A 23731-nucleotide genomic window follows, 5' to 3' on the forward strand; every position below is an offset into this window, starting at 1 on the left:
TGTGTGTGTGCAAGTGCATATAGCAGTTTAAAACATGGTGCAGGAAACGTGTTATGTGAGGAACACTGACATTAAATAAGCACATACAATAGCAGGAGGGTCATTTGGGATTAATGAGACTGAGGTGCCATTGTAAGCCTAGGGGATTTAAGCAAGGATGTGAAGAGAGGTTTATAATTTAAACAAAGACAAGCAATTGCTTCCTGCCTAGAAATGCATAGAAAGGCTCAGAAGAGGGCAGTCATCTCACCACAGGAGGCTCAATAGATAGCAAGGACTCAAACACATCATAGGGCCCCATCTAGTAGCATCTAAGCTCTGCAATCATTGGCCGTAACTATCAAAAGGGTTTTATTAAAGGGCAAATAAACATAGCCATTCATGCACAGGTTCAAGCATATGCAGCGGTGTTAAAAAGTAAATGCTAAAATCAATAGTTCTTTTTCTGCCATTCTAAAAAGGCCAGTAAGTGAGACATCTATCCATTTTCAGTCACTTAATAAATCTGTTATTAAATCTGCGATGGGCGCATGCACAGAAACAAGACACTGACACTAGCTGTCAAAAGAACCACAAATGTATTGAAAACCTTCTTTGCACCAGCAGTAAGTTATGACAGTATTTTACATTTTCCTGCTTTCGATCGTCCACTTACTTGAATCCAATAATAAAGAAAACGAACTAAAAATAAACCTTAAAACTTGAGCAGTTTTCTGAATTGGCACTTCCACTTAAAAGACACCAATTCTGCTTTTTGCCCATAGTCAACAAGAGTCTTTGTACCTGAAAAAAAAAAGACTGCTCTAAATAATCCAGTTCTTTTTTAATACTCTTGTTTCTGTATGTCAGTGAGAGAGGACATCCTCTCACGGACATGGCCATTTCAGGCACACAGCTCTGACTGATGATGAACTGAGGGGCTCCACCAAGACACGCCATGTAATAAAGAAGGAACTGTGAATCATGCAGAGCTACTTTTTTGGAGTCCAAGAAAAAGAAATATGTAGCTGGAAACAAGCATAGTAGATCCACTTTGATTCTGTGTTCATGAGCCTCCATATTTGTAGTTTTAAACATTAACTGTGGTGTAATTAATGGGCAAAAAGTAGGTGATGAAAGACATAAAAGTACAAATATAAGTCTGTGCTCTTAGTCAAGTAAATCCTGATCTTCATTCATACCTTTTACGATCATCAATACTGTTATGGTTATCGTTACTATGATTATTATCAGTATTGAGGTGGTCAATGTGTTTTTTCAAATACCAGCTCAGTCTCCACTGCATGTTAAACTGCACGGCTCGTCATGCAGCCTTGCTGTTGTCATTCAACATGAAACCTGCATTTAGACGGAGAATAGCACTCGATTTAATTCGAACAAAAATGTTGTTGTGCGCAGGAAGCACGCCGTTTGTCATTCATTAGCACGTGCTAATCTCTTCTGCAACTTAGGACAAGAGAAGCTATCAGGATGACACACAGGATCAGAGACGTCAATTGTGCAGACTCTATAACAGCAAAAAGTTGATTCTCCACGTTTTAATTAAACAGAGACATGCACTACAAAGCTGCGAGTCAGTACAATATAATATTTCTTTTGTCTCGAGTCTCATGTGTCAAGTTTTGCAAGATTGTGCGTCACTGACCGAAATGTAATAATAGGAGAGTTACTCCCAAATGTGATGACAAAAGAAAATTAAATAAAGTGCTATTCCCTAATATGCATAAACCAGGCAATAGCTCTTTAAACATCTACAGAATAGGGAACTAGCCACCAAACACTAGTTTATAGATTATCTGCCATTCACTCAATTAAATAAAAGGAACAAAACTTGATGCACCAAGTCACATACTTTCCCCTCCTTGTTGCTGATGTGTTTCTGAAAAGAAAATACAGTTACACAAACATCACTGAGTTGTGCAAATTAACATCAACGACTGGAAACACTTTGTGTGGATGTGTCTACTGAATGTGTGTTTGGGTACACTGGTGCATGTGCGGCTCTGCACTTCAGGTAATTGAATTTCAACACTGAGTATTAAAATGAAAACCGCACATTAAAGGATGCTCGAAATTTCTACAAGTGAGAGGAGGTGGATGACGAGTGTTTAGCTCTGCTTGGAGTATCAAAGAGTGAAAGATAAACAGAGGAAATGGAAGACTGAAAGAGTGACAGGGGAAATAAACACAGCTTGACAAACCTGACTAACAGGCCTATTAAAAGAACAGGAAGTAGGTAGTAATAGGAGGAGGAGGTCATCTAGTAAAAAACAAATTCACTGGGCAAATGTTTTGTAAAGAAATCCAAACTGTGCCCTGTGAATAACGACTATTTTAATCCCCAACTTCTGATCATTATGTTAAATCAATTAAATTAAAACACAGATGGGCTAAAAACATGTTATCATAAACAAAATTTTTATATATCCTTAATAAGGACCTTATTTATATAAATAAGCAGTGTGGATTTTTAAAGATGTCGCATATATAATAAGGACATAACAGTGACTTTAACATCTACTCGCTACTAATCATTCCTGTGAGAACTGCATGCTGAGACTTAAGCAGCTTTCAGCTTTAGCGTGTGTGATGGGTGAATACGGTCTCAATAAAACGGACAGAGAAACATGAGACATTAGACATGAGGGTACTTTGTTACTTACTGGCTAGCTCAAACACTTCGGGCACCTCCCTGGCCAGTTTCTCTCGGGCCACGTCTGCAATCGGCCCAAAGATAACCACAGGCCTCAGGAACCCAGCTGTATCAGAACAACATAGCATGTGTGTTACAAATATTACATGACAGTTCTTGTAGACGTGTTCAATGCATTTTGATGTAAAACCACACAGATTCAAGACCCCACACGGATGGAGGAGAAAAGTGAAGCTACACTGTTAGTGCACTGAGATAACTGGTACACACCGAACTATCCAAGCTTTGCTTATACACAAAAGCCTACCTTTGTTTTGTGTACATGTATTTTTCAATGTTTACAAAGCAAATCCTAGTTAGCACTACCTCACAAACCTAAAAATTTCTTAGTCCTACAGTAAAGTATAGAAGAAAGCATAATAAGTATGAAAGCCTCCCATTTTATTGCTGTAACTGCCTTTGGCTTCTGTGCTCTTACCTTCCCTCAGCACCACCCTCTCGTAGGCAGGGAACTTGGTCTGAACAGGCTGGGCCGACAGGTCCTCCCTGCTTTTCCGCAAATTCCTCTTGGAACTCCGCAGCCCTCTGAACCTCCAGAAGTCAGCTCTGTCGCCCCCAGGCGTTTTAGGAAGGGTGTACTGCACACTGGATAGCTGCTCGGCTCTGGACAGGGAAGAAAAGGTGTAAAAGTGTCACACTTTACACTGACAGGAGAGAAAAGTCACGGTAACATACTCCCACTGTAACTGCAACAACATAGTAGAGCACTGAATGCTAACTGGTTATCCAGTTATGATGGTCTTTATGGATTAGTAGTTAAGGTGACTGTTGTCTGTGTCATTAAAAGCCCTGTTTGTACAGCTAACCAACCATCTGAGTTAAGCTGAACAAGTCGGCAGGCCCAGGTCATCAGTGGAGGGGCTGGTATGATAATTTAATCATAAATTGTGATAAATGTGTGAAATACAGTAGATCATAAAATTACTTCTTCAGATTTATATTGCTTTATTTCCTCTACCTGCATTGTTAGCCCACTCATCAAATGCCAGAACAAACTGTACAGATACTAATGTGTATGCCATCAAACATCTTTTACCTATTCTTGTTGGGGATTATGCCTCTTTCCACTTCCTGGTGGTTCTTGCCGATACGGATAGCGAGCCAGGAGCCTAATTTGCCATTATAGAGTGTGTCTACCACACGGAAAACCTCTCCCTTGTTAAAGCTCAGCCCATACGGTGACTCTTTTTCATATTCAAAATGCGTTCGAATGTAGAAGGAGTCACCCACGTCCGATTCCACTATCCTTCGATACACTGAAGCCAAAGCAGATAATAACAGAGAGGATTAGTTTTGACGTACAATCTTTCATGTTTATACTACAAAACGTTACTCAACGCCGTCACCCCTCACCATCCTTTTTCTTCTGAGCCAGAATAGTAACGTCATCTCCTTTTGGAAGATCGAGCAGAAAAAGCACAGCCTCTTCCCGGATGATGTTAGCAAAGTCCACGTTGTTCACCTGCAGAGGCAGAAGAAATGAACTTACTGAAGGACAAACAGCACAAGCCAACTCAAGGCTAATATTATTTTTAATAATGGCTGTTAAACGCTTATAAGAGCTGCTGAAAGCTACTGGATTTAAGTTTACTTGGCTCCACAGTTGCCTCGGCAACTTTATTTGTTGACCACAACTCATCTGATTTCTTAGGGGATAAAAAGGAACAGAAGAAAAGAAAGCATTCCCCTTTTAACCGAGCAGCCACCCCCTCATCTCCTGCTGCTGCCCTTAAAACAATAACTACTGTTTATTGACTCTGCTTGAGGGGCAGCAGGGGAACCAGAAACACATGGACTGAGTCACTGAACCACAGAAAGACACCTTTATTCTTCTCAGAAACAGAAGGGCTTGACGTCTTTATCTCCAGCTAGCACACCATGACCGAGGGGAAACCACCTAAAGATGGAAAACAATGTCCTGGAAGTCTCCAAGATCTGTTTGTACAGCAGCGAGAACACAGGCACAAAAGAGGTCTACAGCGTAGAGTGGGAGGAATATAAGACATTGTTTGTTCATTAAGAGAAGAAGATAGCATAATGGTTTAATAGATAAACAGTTTCTAAATGTTAGTCTCAATTCCTCCCAGCTTGTGCTAAATTTACAAGTTAAACTGTGTGGCTTCACAGCAGGTGTCTCGCTGCTGTATAAACATGTCAGAATAGATCCAACTCTGACATCAAGAGGGTTTCCATCATCTCATCCACAATGTTACTCTAGTGTTCAGTGAAACAGGCAGTCGACTGTTCCGAGGTCAGAATGCGAGAACGACCCCTATTGTGTCTTCACATTGGAAACAAGGGGAGTTTTGACATGAAGCAGGGCCTAAGAATGACTCACGGACTGATGGGTACATTGTACTGTATTCCCAAGGTCTCTCTGTGCAGAAGCAAATCTATTGTGGCCACGGATTACATAGTTTTGCTACATATTATCTAAGTTAGTATTAGCCGCTATGGCTCGCCTATTTTAACAACACCAGATGTTCTTTTCACTCTCGAACATGTGACATGGCAAAAATAGCAACAGTTAGGACAAAAACATGAATGACAAGAATATCTTATAATCATCTTACAAGCTACGTAATACCAAGACCATACAGGGCAGTTACATGGCATGAAATGAAGAGATCTATGTCTGATCTTTATCTTTTTTTTCTTTTGAACCAGTCAAGTGCAGCAACACGTTCTCGCATCCAAAATCTGGTACAGTGCATAGACAAAACGTCAGGTTTCTTAAGCAAAAAACTAGAGTTCTCCTAATTTATCAACACACTTACCCTGAGAATCTGGTCTCCCTCTTCCAGCCCCTCCTTGGCTGCGGGGCTGTCTTCCAAAACTCCTGCCACAAAAATTCCCACATCGTTTCCGCCTGCTAACCTCAGACCGACACTCTCTCCCTTCTTGAACTTGACCAGCTTCATACTTGGTCTGCGGGAAAACACAGGTGGACACACAGAGTTAAGTAAAAAGGTCAGCAAATCACGCATTTAAAAACAATCATTCTAAGAGACACACACAAAAAAACCTCAGCCAGTTATTCAAGCAAATATAACAGGTTATAACAACAGAGCCAAAGCAGAGTTTCTGCCTGAATCTGAACTACAATTTGAACAAGTGGCACAAAGCTTTATTCAGTTTTTGTTTTTTGATACATTTTTTTTTTCAAAAGGCACTCACACCCTCATAATATTTTATCTACAGAGTATATACTGCACTCAATTTGGAAGACACCACATCCAGAATATTTACCTGAGAATGCTGTCATCATGTGCAGCACTGGGTACAGGGGCATCAGATGGGCTGACAGGCAGGTCCACGTCAGGCTGACCAGGCTGTGCATAAACTGGCTTTGGTTCTGGCGTAAACAAAAACACACTATATGAATGAAATGGCCAAGTGGGAGATAAAGCGAAACCACCCATAAAAATTAAAGCATCTGATGTTTTATATATTACATGTTACTGTTTTGGGGTTTTTTTGCCCAAACTGTCACGGTTACTTTAATATGTTGAACAATAGTTGTGTTCAATTGGATGACCCCCTATGAGCAACCACATGGTGACGACAGAGGAAGGGAAAACCTCCCTTTTAACAGGAAGGAAGAAATCTCAGACAGATGCCCATCGAGCCTGGTTCCATCTGCTGTGATGTGTTGGGGGTGATGGGAAAGAGAGGAAAGCAGAGGGCGAAAGGATGAAAGACATATATACAGCCCAAGCTATGTAACACTGAATCCTCAAAATGTAAAAGAAACTTAGAACATTAGACATAGTAGCTCATTCACCTCATGGTCTATCATAATTCACAGGTTATTGTAATGGGTGAAATACAGAAAGAGTTTAAGTACAGGTTATTCATACATAATTTAATTACATTTAAATATATATATATATATATAAAAAAACATTTAACATAATCAGTTACAGCATTAACAAAGTAGACATATAATGCTGTGTGTGCCCTTCGTGTTGATCTACTGCAGAACAACCCTTCCTATTTATGCTAAGGGCGGCACTTGACATGTTTCATATGATGTGCCATGGCAGCAGTCTGTTTTCAGCTTGAGTTAATATCCGGTTGCCTTAAGACTTAAACTGTACTTCACTGCGTTAAAGGTTCCAACAGAGAGAGCTATACAAGGTGGTGAAAGACACAAACACGAGAGAACACACTAACGCTAACGATAATGATAGTGGTGATGATGATGAAGATGTCAGGCTTCTTTACCAGGCAGTGGGGGTAACTGTTTGTCATCTCTGGAGCTGGCTTGGTCGCTGGCCTGTGACAGGACATCATCAGAGTTTTTGACTGGTGTGGACATGGACCCCGGTTTGGATACGCGATCCTCATCTCGACTTCGATGGCTGAAATGAAAAAAAAATTAAATAAATAATTATAATGAAAATGGGAATTTAGTACTCATGGACAATCAAAACTATAAGCAGGAGAATTTAAAGGCAGCAGTTTTGACTTGTTATTGAATTTCTTAAATTACAGTAACATTTTTCCCCCCCTAGTGTGTTTAAGAATGACTTTATGTGTTGACTGGTGGTAGTTTCATCCTGTGCTGACATTACCAGGAAGAGAGAGACACACACACACACACACACACACACACACACACACACACACACACACACACACACACACACACACACACACACACACACACACACACACACACACACACACACACACACACACACACACACACACACACACACACTCTCTAAATGAACCTAGAAGGAAATAGCACGAACAGTAGATTACGTCATAAGGGCACGTGGACAAAAGTATTTAATGAATAGACAATAAGCAATTAAAACAAGGATGTGTGGCTCTGTCAAAAAGATCCTGCACATCTGCTAGTGATTCAAAGTTGTGTGTTTCTTTCTTCCTTTTTCACATTGTGTGGTCTATGCAGTATGTAGGTGGCAAACCAAATTCCAAGACGAATCTGACTAAAAATGGGTGAATGGGAGCAGGCAAGGTTTATAAATGTTTTAGTTTTCCTGGCGATTGATATAAATTCACACTTTATAGACTACACATACAGGCACAAAGAGAAAGCCGACTGAAGCTCCCAGTGTAAACTCTTTAGTTAGGATACGTTTCAGTCTCAGTTCCTGTTTAACCTGGGTAAAATAAATAAGGGAAAACTGTGTGTCTGTGTGTAAGTCTAGCAAGTCATGTCCAAGAGGGTAGAAAGGCCTGCTGCTTAAAAACAATGGTTGAATTCCAATCTGATCACATGACTGACTGCTGGCTCAGTACTTGAGCTGTATTCAGAAGCTTTTGTACAAGAACATGAAGGTGCAGGCTGCACCGGCAGCTCAGACTACACAGCTCTGCTGATTCCTGCCCTTTCAATTTAGCACTCATAGTACAAACCCCCCACAAAACAATAAAATAAAATGCACACTGCAGTCATTAATGCGCATACAACAAAGAGACATGCACATCCATACACACACAAATGACTGATGCATAAAGTAAGTGCAGCATGCGGCACTTATTTGCAATAGTTTCCACCACAGTTTGGCCTTTTCTAGTCCCACAAATTTGTCCAGCAGTTGTCACGACAATTCAGTATCACAAATGTACTCCTTCAGTGCAATTAAATCTCCCCGAGGATAAACAACATAACTGTAATTGGAGAAAGAGAAACGCAGAGTGCATTTAATGAATGGATGAATGAAGAGTGTGAGAAGAAGGAGGAAAAGAAAAGAGACAAACTGAGCAAGAGCAAGGGACAGAGGGGAAGAGAGAGAGTGGAGTGGCCTAAATCTCTGCTGCTCCTTGCTGCAGAATGGTGCTAAAAAAGGCGTCACACTGACATACACCATTTGACAGAACCCTCTGTTCAACCCCCTCACTTACACATTTCATAGTATGGGCACAGGCAAAATAACAGCAAGGAAGGCAGATGCAGAAAAAGTGAAGAAACAGGAGAGAAGTGGCTGCACAGGCACACTGAACAACAATCCCTTTATCTATAACTAACAAGCCTCAGAATATTTACAGAAAGAAAAAGAAATTCACTCAGAAACACTGACTAGATACATTTCAGCAAAACAAAGTATGCCCAATCAGAATTTTAAACTAGAAAACAATAAAAAAAAAAAGATCTGTAAAATATTTTAAGAAGAAAACAATAATTACTCACACATGTGCATCTGCAAGCTCAACCATTATCAATTAAAGGATTTGATCTTAATTCCTTGACAGTCAACACTGGGAGCCCTTTGCCTGCGCACAACTTTTACTCGAGCTCACAGAGAGACTCTTAATGAAGGGCTGTTTTTTGATGATCTGTTGGACACACAAAGCCTGGACCAGCGTTGCGTCCTAGAGAAAACAATGCCCGCGCTGCACGCCAATCAGGTTCAACAAACCATCTCGTCTGGGCCAAAGCACTGTGGGAAGTATGTCAAATTCCTTTCACCGCTCCTAAAAACATTCCCTTACATCACCATGTGGTGACAGTCAGACTCACTCACTTGATAAATCACAGCCACATGAGAAGCAGGTGCAACTCCTCCTTATGACAATCTCCATGCTTATCAGATTCACCCGTTACACAAACAGATGCATGAAAAATATAATGTGCGTCTTTGACTTTGACATACGCACAAAATCTTTAAACATTTTGTGCGTATATACTCCGATAACAGAGGGATAAGAGTTCAAAACACAACATGTGGAAGAGTGTGGTCAAAGCAAAGGCGAACCTGCACTCATCCTGATGCAGGGTCACGCCACAGTCGGGCACAGCGTGATACACCAGACAGTTAAACAAGCAAGAGCATCAGGAACACCTTGCAAATCTCTCAACAACCATCTCAAAAAAGTCAAGTTTTTATTGGTCTGGAGTTTTTTTGTTGTGGTTTTTTCCCCCACTGAGATTTGAGGAATTCACCCTTTTTTATTTGCCCTCATATGGCACAAAGATCATCTCAAAAACACAGAAACATCAAAAGATGATGTTAATTAGCATCGAATGTAACAATGACAATATCCTTCACAAAGAACCTCTGGTCTATCTAGCTACAAATACGGTCTCTGTAGCATTTTTAGTTTGTATCTGCAACCAAAGGCCATGCAAGAATAATAAAAGGGAGTTTTGATATGAAACAGTGACAGTTTCGTCTGGAACAAGCGCTGGAGGGCCCTGATTCAACACCCCTACTTCACAGTTAGACTTTTACTGTGGACCACATTAACAAACCAGTAACGTGTTCTCATTGCAAAATGGGTCTCTTTCTTAACATTACCATTCCTGTTTCACCACCCATTCCTGTTTGATTAACTGGATTAAAGTCTTGAAAAGCTAATTACCTCATCACACTCAATGCCCAAGTTCCACACCCACTGAGAGTGTCCTGTGTTAGCCATCTTTATCCATCTATAAACCAGCTGCAAAAACCTATGCAATCTAAATGACAGTAAAGACTGACAACATATTGAAAGATGCAACGGGCAGTAAGAAAAAGTAAGACAGACAGTAAATTGATAGAAAGAACAACACATAATGTGTGCAGATCATTTTTATTAATTGGACTATAATCATTAAAAGTGTGTGTTATTATTCATATATACTCCACTTTAAAGGTTCAATGGTGAGGCTACTTAAAAGAGTTATTCCGGCAAGGTTCAAAATCAGGTTTGTGTTTAATATTAAACAGTCTAGTATACTTTAAAAGCAAGGCATTAATCTGCCAGCGGATCAATCCCTACTTCCTTCCTCAGCTCTTTCCCAGAGAAATCCATTGCTGGAAATTATTGATGGTTTCAGAGGGACTGTGATGGTTTATGTATGTTATGTCTTGAGCAAGATATATGAGGTCGAAGAGGGTGGGTGACAGTGTGCCTTGTAACCAGATTTGTTGTCCAGTGTGTGTGTGTGTGTGTGTGTGTGTGTGTGTGTGTGTGTGTGTGTGTGTGTGTGTGTGTGTGTGTGTGTGTGTGTGTGTGTGTCCTACCTGCCATTGCTGATCTGCCGCGGTGAGTGGCGGAGATGCTCGGATGTTTCAACCCTGTCAGGCGAATGGGACTGACTTCCTCTCCCATGGGATCGATTGGAATGATCGGATGTCAGTGAATGTATCTCTGAAATGTCTGTGAAAGATGAGTTGAAGTACGTATTACCGTTTTATCAATAAATGAAATAAATCGACATTTGAGATTTGGAACAACAATAAAAACATGTTATTTTAGTTGAGGCTGGAATGATCTGTGAGGATCTGTTCTCTGTTTCTCATTGTAGTTGTAGAGGTGTTTTGAAATGCGCTCTATAAATAAACCCGTCTTCTTGACATTGCAGTCATTAAAATAAATCACATCTCTTGGAAAAAACATCATCACACAAGTTGTGCAATCAAATGTTAGCTGCAATCCACGAGTACGCGTTTGTTGTCTCACCATCTCTGTCTGAGTTATTGGCTGATGGGATGCTGTCGTCAAGGTCAGGAATATTGAGCAGCGTGGCCCGCTCGTCTCTCTGCACTACCATCTTCAGCTTGCCCTTTGACCTCTCAATCAGCTTCTTGGCATCTGTCAGTGATAGGTTCTCTGTAACTGTGCCGTTAATCTGCAAGAGGAAGAGGAACAAGTCAGCACAAGAAGTAAACATACATAATATCCTCTTTGCAGTTTTTCTGTGGAGCCTACAGTGTGCTGTGATAACAAACTAATGAGAGTAAAAGTTAGGAGCACAGCCTATAAGAAGAAGAGGAAGCTATAAACATGTTTAATGTGTTTATAATACACAGAGGGTGTGTTCATAAGCAAAGAGAGTGAAAATAAGCCAAGACTACACATATTAAAGCAAAACTATTCTATATATACACATTATTTTATGTAATACTTTGTCCAGTGATCAGGTTTCAACTAGAAAATGATTCAACTTCTCTTCAGTAAAACTGAAACATTAAACTGGATTTCAACAGGCATTTGTTTGGGAAGAAGGGGGATTTATCTATTCAAAGTCTGAATGAATAGGGAAAAAAATTAAAGGAATAATGCAACGTGTTGTATTTCTGCTGGTGAGTCTGAATACTAATGAACTGTGACCTCATTCTGAAAGCCACTTTCAGCATATCGCCAACTACAAGGGCACAATTGTAAGAACTTCAAGTAAAAAGGGCGTCCGATAAATGCTCTACTCTACTACTGTTAAATGAGATTACATTTTTTGACCAGCTGATTTCCCAGTTATTGTGCTTTAACCACTTTGAAAACTCATCTCAGGCCAGACAAATACGCTCGTCTTTCCTCTCACCTTAAGTACAACATCTCCCTCCTGAATGTTTCCATCTCTGGCTGCAAGGCTCTCTGGAGAGATGTCCTTCACAAAGATATGGCTGGCCAGCCGCAGTCCATATTCTGTTTTCAAGGGTGATTAAGCATAACAAAGTTACACTACAAGCCAGTTGCTGATCACTTGGGTCAAATAAAGTTAGCAGGTAATTAAAAATGTGATTGACCTTACTGTGAATATCAGTAAATGAGAAACTTGTGCATTCAATAATCTGACTTTATTCAAATTGGATGGATTCAAAAAGCAAGAAGTCACCCTTTTTGATTGGTGACACATCACCCACCTTCGTTTTTGCGGGACTTGACAAGAGTGACCTTGGAGGGCCTGGGTGGAGCAGAAGAGGCTTGTGATCGGCGATCGGAGCGTGGTGAGATGCTCCTCTCCTGTGAGGCACTGTGATCCCGCCTCCCGCTGCTGCTACGCTCCCGATCATGACGCCTGCCAGTGCCCGTGCCTCCGCTTGCACCTGGATAGGCACTTTGTCCACCACGTCCACTGCGGTGATCGTAAGCATCAGCCTCGTCGCTGTCCTCCTCCTCGTGCTCAGACATCGTCTCCCTGTCCCCGTGCCGTGACGCTGGGATTTGAACTTTCCTTTTTCTGCGAATAGTCTTGAAAGAGAGAACATTTACGATGTTAAAAGCCTGTTAGTCACTAGCTCTCCGACCATGAAGTACTTAGCCCTGACTCATGCTATATATTCAGTGGTGTACTTACTATCTTTGCATTTTTGCCACTCTTTCGAAGTTGTTGAACAGCATAGGCATGCTCTACATTGTCCATAGAGACTGCATTGACCATTACTACTCGATCATTTTCTCTGAAAAAATAAATAAATAGAAAATAATTAACAGTGCAGAAAAATGAGTCAACATTACGTATATTAGGGCAGCTCACAACCGTGTAATGCTGCTTAAAATATTACTGCCAATGAAATAAAGGAAATACAGTCAACACTCACTGTAGCAGACCCTCTGCAGGACCTCCTTTCAGCACATCCGATATTACAATAGATGTTTCACCACTCTGGAAATGAGGGTTGTCTCGCCCACCCGAGATGGCAATGCCAAACCCAAATCCTGGGGCCTATACAAAGACAAATATACACCACAATAAGACAAATGGTAAATGCATTGTAACTGTAATGGAGTTTGCTGTAAACATCTGACAATTTAGGTTAATAGGTAAGGTTGTGCGATGTTGATCAAACTGGCAAAGGAGAAAAGCTGGGTTAGTATTGTTCTGATCTGCTAGCAGCCGATCTTCAGACAATTATCTGCAAAAACTGTAGCATAGAGCTCTGTTTCTGTCTTCACATCAACAGATCTTGATATGTGATGCAACAGCTAATCTTACAACCACAACAATACAGGAGAGCTGCAAAGCTGAGAACCACAGATTGCACTGGGCCACTCCTTCAGTCTCAATAAAGCCACTACTAATTAGATTACAGCAAGCAGGGCAGTCTAGACAGGTGCTCAAGACAATCTCACGACACAACAGTATCAACTAACAAGAGTTTAAGGTCTCGAAGCAAAGTACATTCAGACATTAAGCCTACAGAGAGTACACTCTTCTATCTCTTTGATAGTTTGACAGTTAGCCTGACGATGTGAATTGCACCAGAGTGGTGAGTCAGTGATTCATCAATCTGACAATAGCTGCAGAGGTTAGGTGGTGCAATTGATCATAATTACAGGACAAAAAGCACATATAAAAAGGCTCTCTAGTGCTGTGTTAAAGAGAAGAGCATATCGCCAGCAGGAAGGAAGTGAAATGAAGTAGCGAGGAAGTGGATGCTGATTTTTGTCTTCCTTTGCTTTGTTTCCTGCCATCTGGATTCCTTGACTATTGTTTCACTACTGCACATCCTGCAGCTACAGCTGGGCGACTCAGCAGAGAGAAACAGACATGGACAGGCAGAGGACAGAAAGCAGCAGGGAGGGAAAAGTGAAAAACACAGAAGACATACTACAGGATCTGGGTGTCAGAGACAGGCAGAGAGGCAGAATGACAAAAGAGGAGAAAGGGAAGAGTGGATTAAAGAACTGTAAACACTTACCCTGTGAAGGGTAACTGTGTGCTGTTCCCATATGACGGTTTCCTCCATCGCCGCACTCTGCAAAGCAAGAGACGAGAGAGAAAGGATCAGTCCTGCAGCTTGTTAATTCGTTACATGTGTGCACTCAAATGCAATTTGATAAATAAAAAAACCCAAACATATTTCTATAAATCCCTGGCTACTGTGAAAGCATCTTTGGGGGGGGAAAAAAGTAAACCTCAAACTGACCCTGAGGCATCCATCAATGCACGAGTTTATGTAAAACAGATAAAAAACTGCATGAAAATGTGTGCAAATGGGTGAATGTGGCCTATAGTGTAAAACCCTTTTGACTGATCAGCAAACAAGCATAATACCAAAGGGAAAGACATTTTATTACTTTAGTTCAACGCACAAAAAAAGTGACCAGTGTTAAGAATGCACATCATCATCTATGTGGCTTCCTTTAGATTTCTGACATTATCTCACTCAGTTAAACTAATGACAACATCTAATGGATTTTAAATATATAACTATACAGGGCTAAACTGCAGCTACAAATAACATTTCCATATTCTGTTCCCTGTCAGGAGACGGCGTGGTTGTTTGGTTACCAGCAAGGTAACCTCTCTTGCTTATTTGCATGACTAAGTCCTGGAGTACCAAAAGTCTGCATGTGGAAAGATTATGAATGACAGCAGCATGAGTAAAGCGCTGCCAGAGACTAACTGAGGCCTCAAAGACTGAGTGAGCATTCCTATATTATTCCTGGCTGGGTTAACTCGGAGAGCCGATGCAACCAAGGTATTTAGCTGCTTATTTGTGCTGCTGTGTTGGATTAAACTGATTCCAGGCAGGCACATTTTGCCCTTACTTATAAAGTTATATTATGCATTGTTTTCCTCTTTTTTCCCTTTGCTTTTACTTCTAAATATTTCATATGAAATATCTACATGAAAAATGGGAAATGCCTTTGAACTAATAAAATAAAACTATTAGCTTGCCACATTCCTGCTATTATTGGGTCAAAAAGATACTCTTCAGTTTGTTTATCAAACATCACTGTTTATTTAAACTCCCACAGTGCTATGGATCTAGTTTTAAATTACAGCCTTCCTCCAGCTGATGACGCAACACTGCTGTCATGTCTGCCTGCCTGCAGGGAGTGATGGTACAGCTGTCTGTGGCAGAGTGCTCAGTACAGTCCACTGTGAAAGTAGACAGCAAAAAAACAAGGAACACATCCCACACCACTGCACATGGAAGGGTGCTTATTTACTACACCTTCTTTAATCTTCCTTAAAAAAAACAAAAACAAAAAAACAACACACCATGTCATCTGTCCACCCTGTCATCGTGATAATCCCACTGCAGCACCCCTTCATCATCACCTAATCCCCAAACCATCTCACCCATCATCTTCGACATCATCATGGTCATTACTGTCATCACCGTCCCTTATCCTAAATATACAGCTTACAGGAGGTGCCAACTGCATGTGACCAACAGTCAGTGTCTGGTGTTTGCTGACATGCCTCACATTATAGTGTAGCTAAACACGAAGAAACCAGAAGATGGATGCAAGAGCCTAGATACCTACATTTGCTGAAATCCGATGGAAAGAACCAACCTGGTGAAAGGAGGAGACGAGAGGAGCCTTTCAAATAACCAAAAGTTATATTTGGGCTAATTCTGGCAAGCCTGTACATTTTTTCATGCGCAGAATATTTGCTGATTAATCTTACTGATAAACAACTACAACTAAATGTGTAAAAATTGCATGTTTAAGTACTTAAAATAATAGCAGGGTGTTTCTGTAATCACTAGCCTCTGCTGCTATTACTGGGTTTGTGGTCAGTCATTCCCATTTACTCCTCTGAACTCGATGCCAATGAATTACTTGGCTTGAATCTTTAGAATACAGTTAACCCCTTGATCCCAATTTCCATTGAAGCTCCGTGTGTATGTTATTTATGTCCATAATTGGCGCGGAGGGCTTGGGTGTCCCTCTATTACCATCCCCGCCCAAAAATCCCGCCTTCCCCTCCTGTCAGCCAGTATGATTCCCACAGAAACACTTCTATAGTGTGTGGGGACCTGACCCATTTAACCAAAGCACCCCCACTACATTCCTAAACACATCCATTCCTGTAAAGTTTTTTGTGACATATCCGTCCATCCGTTCATCCATTCATTCAGCCAACAGTCCAGGCAGACAGGCAGAGTGGGGCTACACTATAAAAAACAACAATGTGCTGGGGTCATGTGACCAGGCGGTCAGGCGGCCTTGTTCTTGAACTGTGGGTTGCACTGATAAGCAGGGAGAGAGAGGAGCAGCAGGAGGGTGTGACTGCTGGCTGCATATAGATTCAATATATGGTACTGACAGTCATAATATTGTACATTAAACCGTAGGCATGTGATTCCTGAGAGAAGAGTTCCTGTTTGTTCCTTAGACACGCACAAATGCACAACACTGAGCTGAATGTGTTCAGAAAACAAAAAGAAATGGGATGAAACTCATTTTGCTCCATTAAAACTGAGTGCTTTGAACACTGAAGTGTCCCACACGTCCAAACTCTACAGCGCTCACACACTGATGTCAAGCCACGCTCGGGAGGGCGTACAGTTAGTACTGAGTGTATGAGCCATGAGGGGCAATAGGTTAATTACAAGACTCATAAGAAAAATGGGAAATTTACTGATAATGGCCTGGATTTAATTAAATTCCAATTTAATATTGAGTGGAGGCGGTATGAGAGAAAGCGTGCTTTTCGATTGAACTGCACATGTAGCATGTCAGCTGTACTTCCAATCACATCATAAGGCCTGAAAAAAAAATAAAAAAAAAAAATTGACCGTACTACTTAATTTGGATTTAAACCTAACAACACTGTCTTTACTGATGTTTCTAAGACTAAAAGGAGGTTCCCTAATGACATATGCCACATAAGAAATACAGTGTTTATTATAAACACAAAGTTTACATTAAAGATGGTCAAGAAGAGAGACCGTGTCATCCTCTTAGTCTACTTCTAACATTTACCCTATTGGGGCCTAGCTGTAGCTAGGCCTCTCAGATGAGATTACTGCGGTAATTAAACACTGTAATATGAAGTCCCGATTAACAGCCTTGCTGATTGAGTATGAGATATAAGTAGGATGGAAAGCAGGCAGCAATGAAGCTTAAGGAAAACTGGGATAAGGGTAAATGAAAGCACTCCATGAGGAAAATAACTAGCATATTTAAAACAAAGGATCTATTAAGAGACATCAAAAGAATAACAAACAGAGGCTCAAAAGTGCTAATTAATTGGTCTTTGGATAAGGGAGGCATGTGTGCTCTCATTTTGTGTAAAACAAATAAACACAGACAGGAATTTTCTGTGTGGAAAAGATTTTATCAAACTCAAGCTCAGTGTCAAAAGGTAATTCGGTGAGCTCATATTTTATTGCAGTAATGTTTTCGATCATGCAAAAAAGATCAGTTAACACGTGGGGCCAAAACAAATATGAACACAAGTGTGTCTCGTTTTCTGGAGCAAAACAATATTAAAAATACAGACGGGAACAAACGATGAGGATTATCTCTGAAGTCCCAGAGCTGCGTGAAACAATGGCGCGCTTGATGTTGCGCAAACTGACGGCAGCCTAGTGTATTTATACAGCCATATTAGTCAGGCTTGAGCCCTGGCCAGCGAGGCCTAGGGCTGAGAAACAAAGAGCAGCCATCAAACTACACACATGTGTACTTGTCCGTGCACACACACAAACACACACCCACCAGCCATGATCTAACACTACAGGGCCTCTTTGTTCAAGCTACAGCCAGACTTACTTGGCCCTGCCTGGCCCACCACAACACGCAGTCCAGTACAGATGATAACAGCTCACTCAGGCTCTTCAAAGACGCAGACTAATCCAGTTCTTTGGGGCATACTGATGAACCGACTGGAATGAAATGAATGATGAAAAGGACAATAATAACCTGCTGCAGAGAGAAATGATAAATAGGGTCCAGGACATGCGTGGAAGTTTTCATCACGAGCATTTCAGTTCCTGTAGTCTTCAAATGTGTGCATGTTTACAGAGAATCTACACAAACTGTGTGCACAATGTCAGCGCATTTAAAATACGTGTACTACACACCCATCTATTCTGTGTAAACAAATTCAAGCATTCAGCTGGAAACATCCACTAATGCAAAAACTTGGTCTCATACCCCCAGGTGGTGGCACGGACTACAAAATAGTAAGAAAAAAAAAACAACATATGCAACACAGGCTTAATTATCTATCACCTTTACTCACTTAATCCAGTTATTAGCATGAAAGGATCCTGACAAAGCAGAAGGTGACCATGAGGTCATCTTATGAGTAATGCCATGGGCTAAGGGGAGGTTTTCAAGGAGAACAACACAAACTCTTTATCAGTTTTCACCAATGAAACTGTTGTCCAGTAACCCATTACTCACCACCTCCCTTCCTTTACCTTCCTTTCATTTGAAGCACAGGAATGCTTTATAACGAAGGCGTATCAAAGTCCAAGGTGCCGTTTTTGACAGCAACCCACGGGGTGAAAATGTGGGATGAGTAAAGAAGAAAAGATGAAAGAATTGGTCAGCACTGACCTTTCTGCCACAGAGTGAGAGCGACTCATTATTCACATTAAGTTATTCAGCGGCACAGAGAGAAATACTGAACTGCAGGCAAGTGAAAGCCAGTGTCGAGATGCCGACAAGTGTGAGGCAAATTCCTGCAAAGGTTTAGGTCACTGTGCCTGCTCCTCTCTGATAGCCTGAGGCAGGATGTAGGCAAGCACAGCCACAGCACCCACAGGAAAACACTCCATTTCCTGTTTGCAGGAAATAGCTCCAGCTTCCAGAGAAATCTCTGTGCAAACTATTAAAAACTATTCTGTGCATAGCATTATCTTATAACATGAAACCTCACAGCTCACAGGGAGGGAACGTTAGAGGGGGAGTGGCCAGCGCATGATGACCAGGAGGCCATTTATCTCACTGTGATCTTAATCAAATATACCAGGGTCACATTGCTGTTACTAGCTGACCCTGTTGCCAACCTGCTCGATTGTACTGCAGAATGAAAAAGTTTTTTTATTAATCTGTAAGCATATGTAGATCGAACAGGAGTAGATGGGATGCACTGATACGATCTTCTTAGCTGATACTGCAGTTAAAAGTACAAAGTTGGCTAACAGCAGCATTTCTATGTTTCATTTTGTTCTCATTCATTTTTTTCTCGGCTAGCGAAGCCAATAAATATTCCTTTAAAAAAACGTAACGGTACAGTTTAATAAACAACACAACAGATAAATATCAGCTGCTAGCATTGCATCATGTACAATAGCGAATGATAGTAAGATGAATAGACTGGTGACTCTGACAGTATCACTACCCTTTACTAAAAAAACTCAGTCCTTCACTGGGGCATTTATATCCATGGAAACCATATCTCCCCTCTTAATCGACCCAAAGGAAAGAGTGAGGCAGCAGTACACTCAAACAACACTTAATTAGAGACACGCACGCTCTTTCCGGAGGGCAAGCACTCAACAGCAAACAAATGCGATGTGTAAGCCTTAGTGGTATGCTTTTACATCCTGTCTTTCAGATTAATGTCTACTGTGCAGCTCCACGAAGAACACATTTAACAACAACCGCAACAAAGTGACTGCCGTCACCTTCAGTGGTAAACAGATGAATTCAGCAGCAGCAAATTTAAAGGCAGGTTGTTACTATGATGGGAGGAGAGAGGCGCGCGGACGAGCGCGTGTAGCCAATAGGCAGATGACAATGACGGTGATGACGGTGATGCAGAGCCTCAGTCAGCGATGATGTACGGTTGTGCTGACATGCTCAAATATGCTTGAGTTAATTAGTTTCAAATAGCAGCTCTACTCTGTCACACAGGTCCTTGGAGAGAGAGGGGGAAAACTCACCATCAGGACTCTCCTTAACGCAACACCCAAGATACACACACTCACAAAAAATAAAACATAAACACACACACACCTCCGACTAAAATTATCTGACAGACTCAGTGCTAGAATAGTGAGGGTAGGAATAAAATACAAAACCTATAATCCAGGCTTTTGGATTAAAATGTTAATCTGAGCCATGCTTCTCTGTGAAGTCTACCGCTGCAGTCTCATGAAAGCAGATAGAACAGGATGGATGGATGGATAGATGTATAACACCTCTTGTCAGCAAGAATGGCTCTTACAGTAAACTGCAGAACTGCTAAGACTCAAATGAAAGAAGCTGGACATATATGCAAACAACCGTGTCTTAACCCTGAGGATGTCTGCCAACTAGGAAAGGACCAGTCAGAGCTTGAACTAAATCTGATTCTGAATTCGATTTTGGGTGAATATCTTGTCAGATAATTGAGTTACAGCCTCTGTAAAGAAATTGCTCATCTAGATCATTTATACAGAACCTCTTAGCATTTAACCAGATTATACTGGTGACTGCACTGAATTTTTTTTAAGCATAATGTCCATTTGCAGCTTATATTTGTATCTAGATCTTAATGCAATGAATGCAGTGATGTTGTTGCTTCATTAGAGGCTCTGTGTCAGGTGCAGTTTCTGCTTATTGTCACTGACCACAGTGCAGCTCCACAGAGCTGGTGTGCAGTGGGCTGTTCACTGCTACCCACTGACCCAAACACACTGCTAGGCTAGGCTAGGCTAGGCTAACATCTCATGTGCAGCTTGTCCAGCAGCAAAGTCATCTCAGCCCAACCACACTAATTGTTCTCTGCCTAGGGAGACAGGAAGTGCTGAGGTCATAGAGGACAACAGTAACTTCTGGTGTGATTCTGACTTTCCATTTTAAGTTTAGTTTAGGCTGCGGGTTTCTTAGAAATTAAAAAATTCAAACAGCCACATTGATAGCAGTTTATACTTTGGTGATTTTTATCCAAGGAGTGGGCAATGTTTTGCTTAAAAGAGCAGATTTCATAGTTTTCTTTTGTTCTCTTTTTCTGTGTGCAGATGGGTGTGGAATAAACCAATGAACGTAAATCCAATGCATGAACATGCTTTACAGGCTGTATTCAACTATTCTACAAAACATCAAAATATATGTGAGACAGGGTAAGAAATCTTGAGAAGAAATCGCTTTACGAGTCAATCTCTTTCGTAGAATTTAACAGTCAGTTTATCAGCAGTCTTTGGTTTATCACATTCAACTCTATGCAGGTATCTAGGTATCTATATTTGCAGTGGAGATAAAGTGTGGTATCCTCAATGCCATAAGGACACATACAGGAGGTGAAACTTTTGTTTTTCCACTGTGAACTGTATCCAGAGAACACAAACATCCACTACTGTGCTTTATTTTTGTGTCGGTGGAAACAAACTGTCAGCCAAAGCACTGGAATGATAACCAGATCCAGCACTTGGAACTCTGAATTCAGCCAATAACCGAACACACAACAATCAGTTTTCCCACCCTACCCCTCCCTTCCCACACATGCACACATTACAGGAATGCACAGATAAGGAGACGAGGCTCTCACTCAGCTCATTTCTCATTCCAAATGGTTTCCCTCACATTAGGCTCTGCAGCTTTTTGCCATAACCGCCCTCACTGCTTCATTCTCACTCCTTTTCCTTTTAACACTCAATGAGCACGAAATTAAAACTCTGGCACAGAACAGAACAGTGAAAATGTGAGTGTAACGTGAATGGGACTGAGGTGACTTAATATGAGGGAAACAAAATACATCAGATTCAGATTTTGGTGAAAAATTACAATAACCCACAGTGGCTTTCAATGTAAGTAATCATCTATTCACCCGAAGACATGTGCTGCCATGTACTGTGATACATGTTGGCTCAGAGGTGTGATAAATTCAGTACTTCAGGGGTACTAAAATCTAAATTACTCTTATTAATTTAACTAATAACCAATGACAAGAAACCGCAAGTTCAACAAGAGAATTAACCTATAATATATATACAAATTTAAACAAGAATCTCAGTTATGTTTTGGGCATCAAAGTAAGCATGGACAATATCTCGAACATACTTAATGTTTGGCAGCTTGCTCTGTGTGTCACATCTTTTTTTTTTTTTTTTTTTTTTCCAAATGCGATACAAAAAAAGCGCACCCTCTCCCACCCAGAGAGACAACTTTTCTGTGCAAATGTGTGCAGACCTGGTTGCACAGACAGCATAACAGATGTACGTTTAAGTTATGGTTACACTAAGTTTCAGAAAATGATCTTTTTCAGGCTGATGACTTGAACGTGATTTTAATCAGTCAATGAGTGTGCAATTTCACAGTCAGAGGCACCCCTCGCTTGTCAAATCCAGGTTTAAAACACCACAATGACAACCATGGAAAGGCTCAACTCAGCTTCAAAACAGGACTTTAAAAACCAGTGGATGGGATCACAGTCCATCTTTATGTACCATGTATGGCTGTGCAGCCACATCCCCTCAGTCTATAATGTGCTAATGTGCTACTAGGAACTTGATAAGTGGATTAAACAAAGACTGTCATTCTGGTTTTGAAAAGAGAAAAACAAATACAGAGTGAATAGCAGTTACACTGTTAGCCCAAATTTTCTCCTCCCCAAATTTGATATCAGCAAATAACTGTAATGCTAAGTTGATGTACTAGTACGGAGGGCATCCTTCTCTAGTCTGTGTATCTTGGTAACACTGTTGTGCATCTCTCAGCTTGTTTGTGTCTTGCTAGCTTGCCAGAAACTTCCCCGGCTGTGTTGTGCGGTTTGTGCCTGACAAAGGAGTGAAATACAACCATCTGACAGGCACTCAGCCAAGGCTTGGTTACAACTCTCGGCTGTTGAGATGGGAGAGTCAAATGGAAAGCAGTGGATTGACACTGACAATTGATTTATACTAAAGTTAAGATTTTGATTAGCTGATCGGGTATGATGGGAAACAGACACACACTGTCAGGAAATAAAAAGCTATTAAAAGAAGGAAGATTATAGTGGGAGCATCAGGATGTCAGGTGCAATGTTAGGGCAACGGCAAACCATTTATACATTTTCATTTTGTATTTAAAATTGCTCAAAAAATAGATAAGAATGTTTAAATGTTTTCAGCTATATTAACTATTATGCTTGTGGGACATTATGCAAACATTGTGTGCAAAGGGTAAACTGAGCATTTACACGAGTAGTTAGCCAAGGTGTCACTGCTTGTGGTATGCCTTTTCCTGGAGTTTAAATCAACACTAAGATTATGTTAAAATAAGTATGAATATGGAACTACTCATGGAGAGCCTAACCATTTCATTTGACACACAGCAGGTTGTTTTATGGCAAAGCCAAGCAGCAGAGTTCAAAGAGTGTCCGTGTTACACACCAAACATTGACAAAACAAAACACTGGGATTCTTCGTTTATGTAAATTATGGTTTCTGCTTTACACTGTGGCTGGAAGTCACTGTACTACACAGACCAAGGAGGCAAACACACACACACACACACACACACGTATGCACACATTAAGCACAGGTGTGACTCAGCAATGCCTCTTTCCGCTGTACTCATGTCACTCCAGGAGTGGAAAAATTAGTTGCAAGCAGCAAAAACCACTGTACAGAGAGTCTGTGAGCTTACGAAGATAAGAGCTGAATTTTAGTAATCCACAGA

General features: G+C 40.9%; 1 protein-coding gene across 8 annotated transcripts in view; it reads right to left on the reverse strand.

The window, feature by feature from the left end:
- The window catches only part of tjp1a (tight junction protein 1a), a 111406-nt gene that overhangs the window by 16209 nt on the left and 71466 nt on the right, over positions 1 to 23731 (reverse strand). For all 8 annotated transcript variants that reach the window (XM_039610087.1, XM_039610116.1, XM_039610082.1 and 5 more), the window contains 14 exons: positions 14095 to 14151; positions 12994 to 13118; positions 12750 to 12852; positions 12316 to 12643; positions 11994 to 12097; positions 11135 to 11303; positions 10696 to 10831; positions 6941 to 7077; positions 5963 to 6068; positions 5491 to 5641; positions 4067 to 4175; positions 3750 to 3969; positions 3132 to 3316; positions 2664 to 2759 (listed from right to left, as the gene is read on the reverse strand). In XM_039610087.1, the coding sequence (XP_039466021.1) occupies positions 2664 to 2759; positions 3132 to 3316; positions 3750 to 3969; positions 4067 to 4175; positions 5491 to 5641; positions 5963 to 6068; positions 6941 to 7077; positions 10696 to 10831; positions 11135 to 11303; positions 11994 to 12097; positions 12316 to 12643; positions 12750 to 12852; positions 12994 to 13118; positions 14095 to 14151 (2026 nt within the window). The remainder of the gene's footprint in view (positions 1 to 2663; positions 2760 to 3131; positions 3317 to 3749; positions 3970 to 4066; positions 4176 to 5490; positions 5642 to 5962; positions 6069 to 6940; positions 7078 to 10695; positions 10832 to 11134; positions 11304 to 11993; positions 12098 to 12315; positions 12644 to 12749; positions 12853 to 12993; positions 13119 to 14094; positions 14152 to 23731) is intronic.

This window comes from Oreochromis aureus, linkage group 1 (genome assembly GCF_013358895.1).
Source record: "Oreochromis aureus strain Israel breed Guangdong linkage group 1, ZZ_aureus, whole genome shotgun sequence".
Lineage (NCBI taxonomy): Eukaryota > Metazoa > Chordata > Actinopteri > Cichliformes > Cichlidae > Oreochromis > Oreochromis aureus.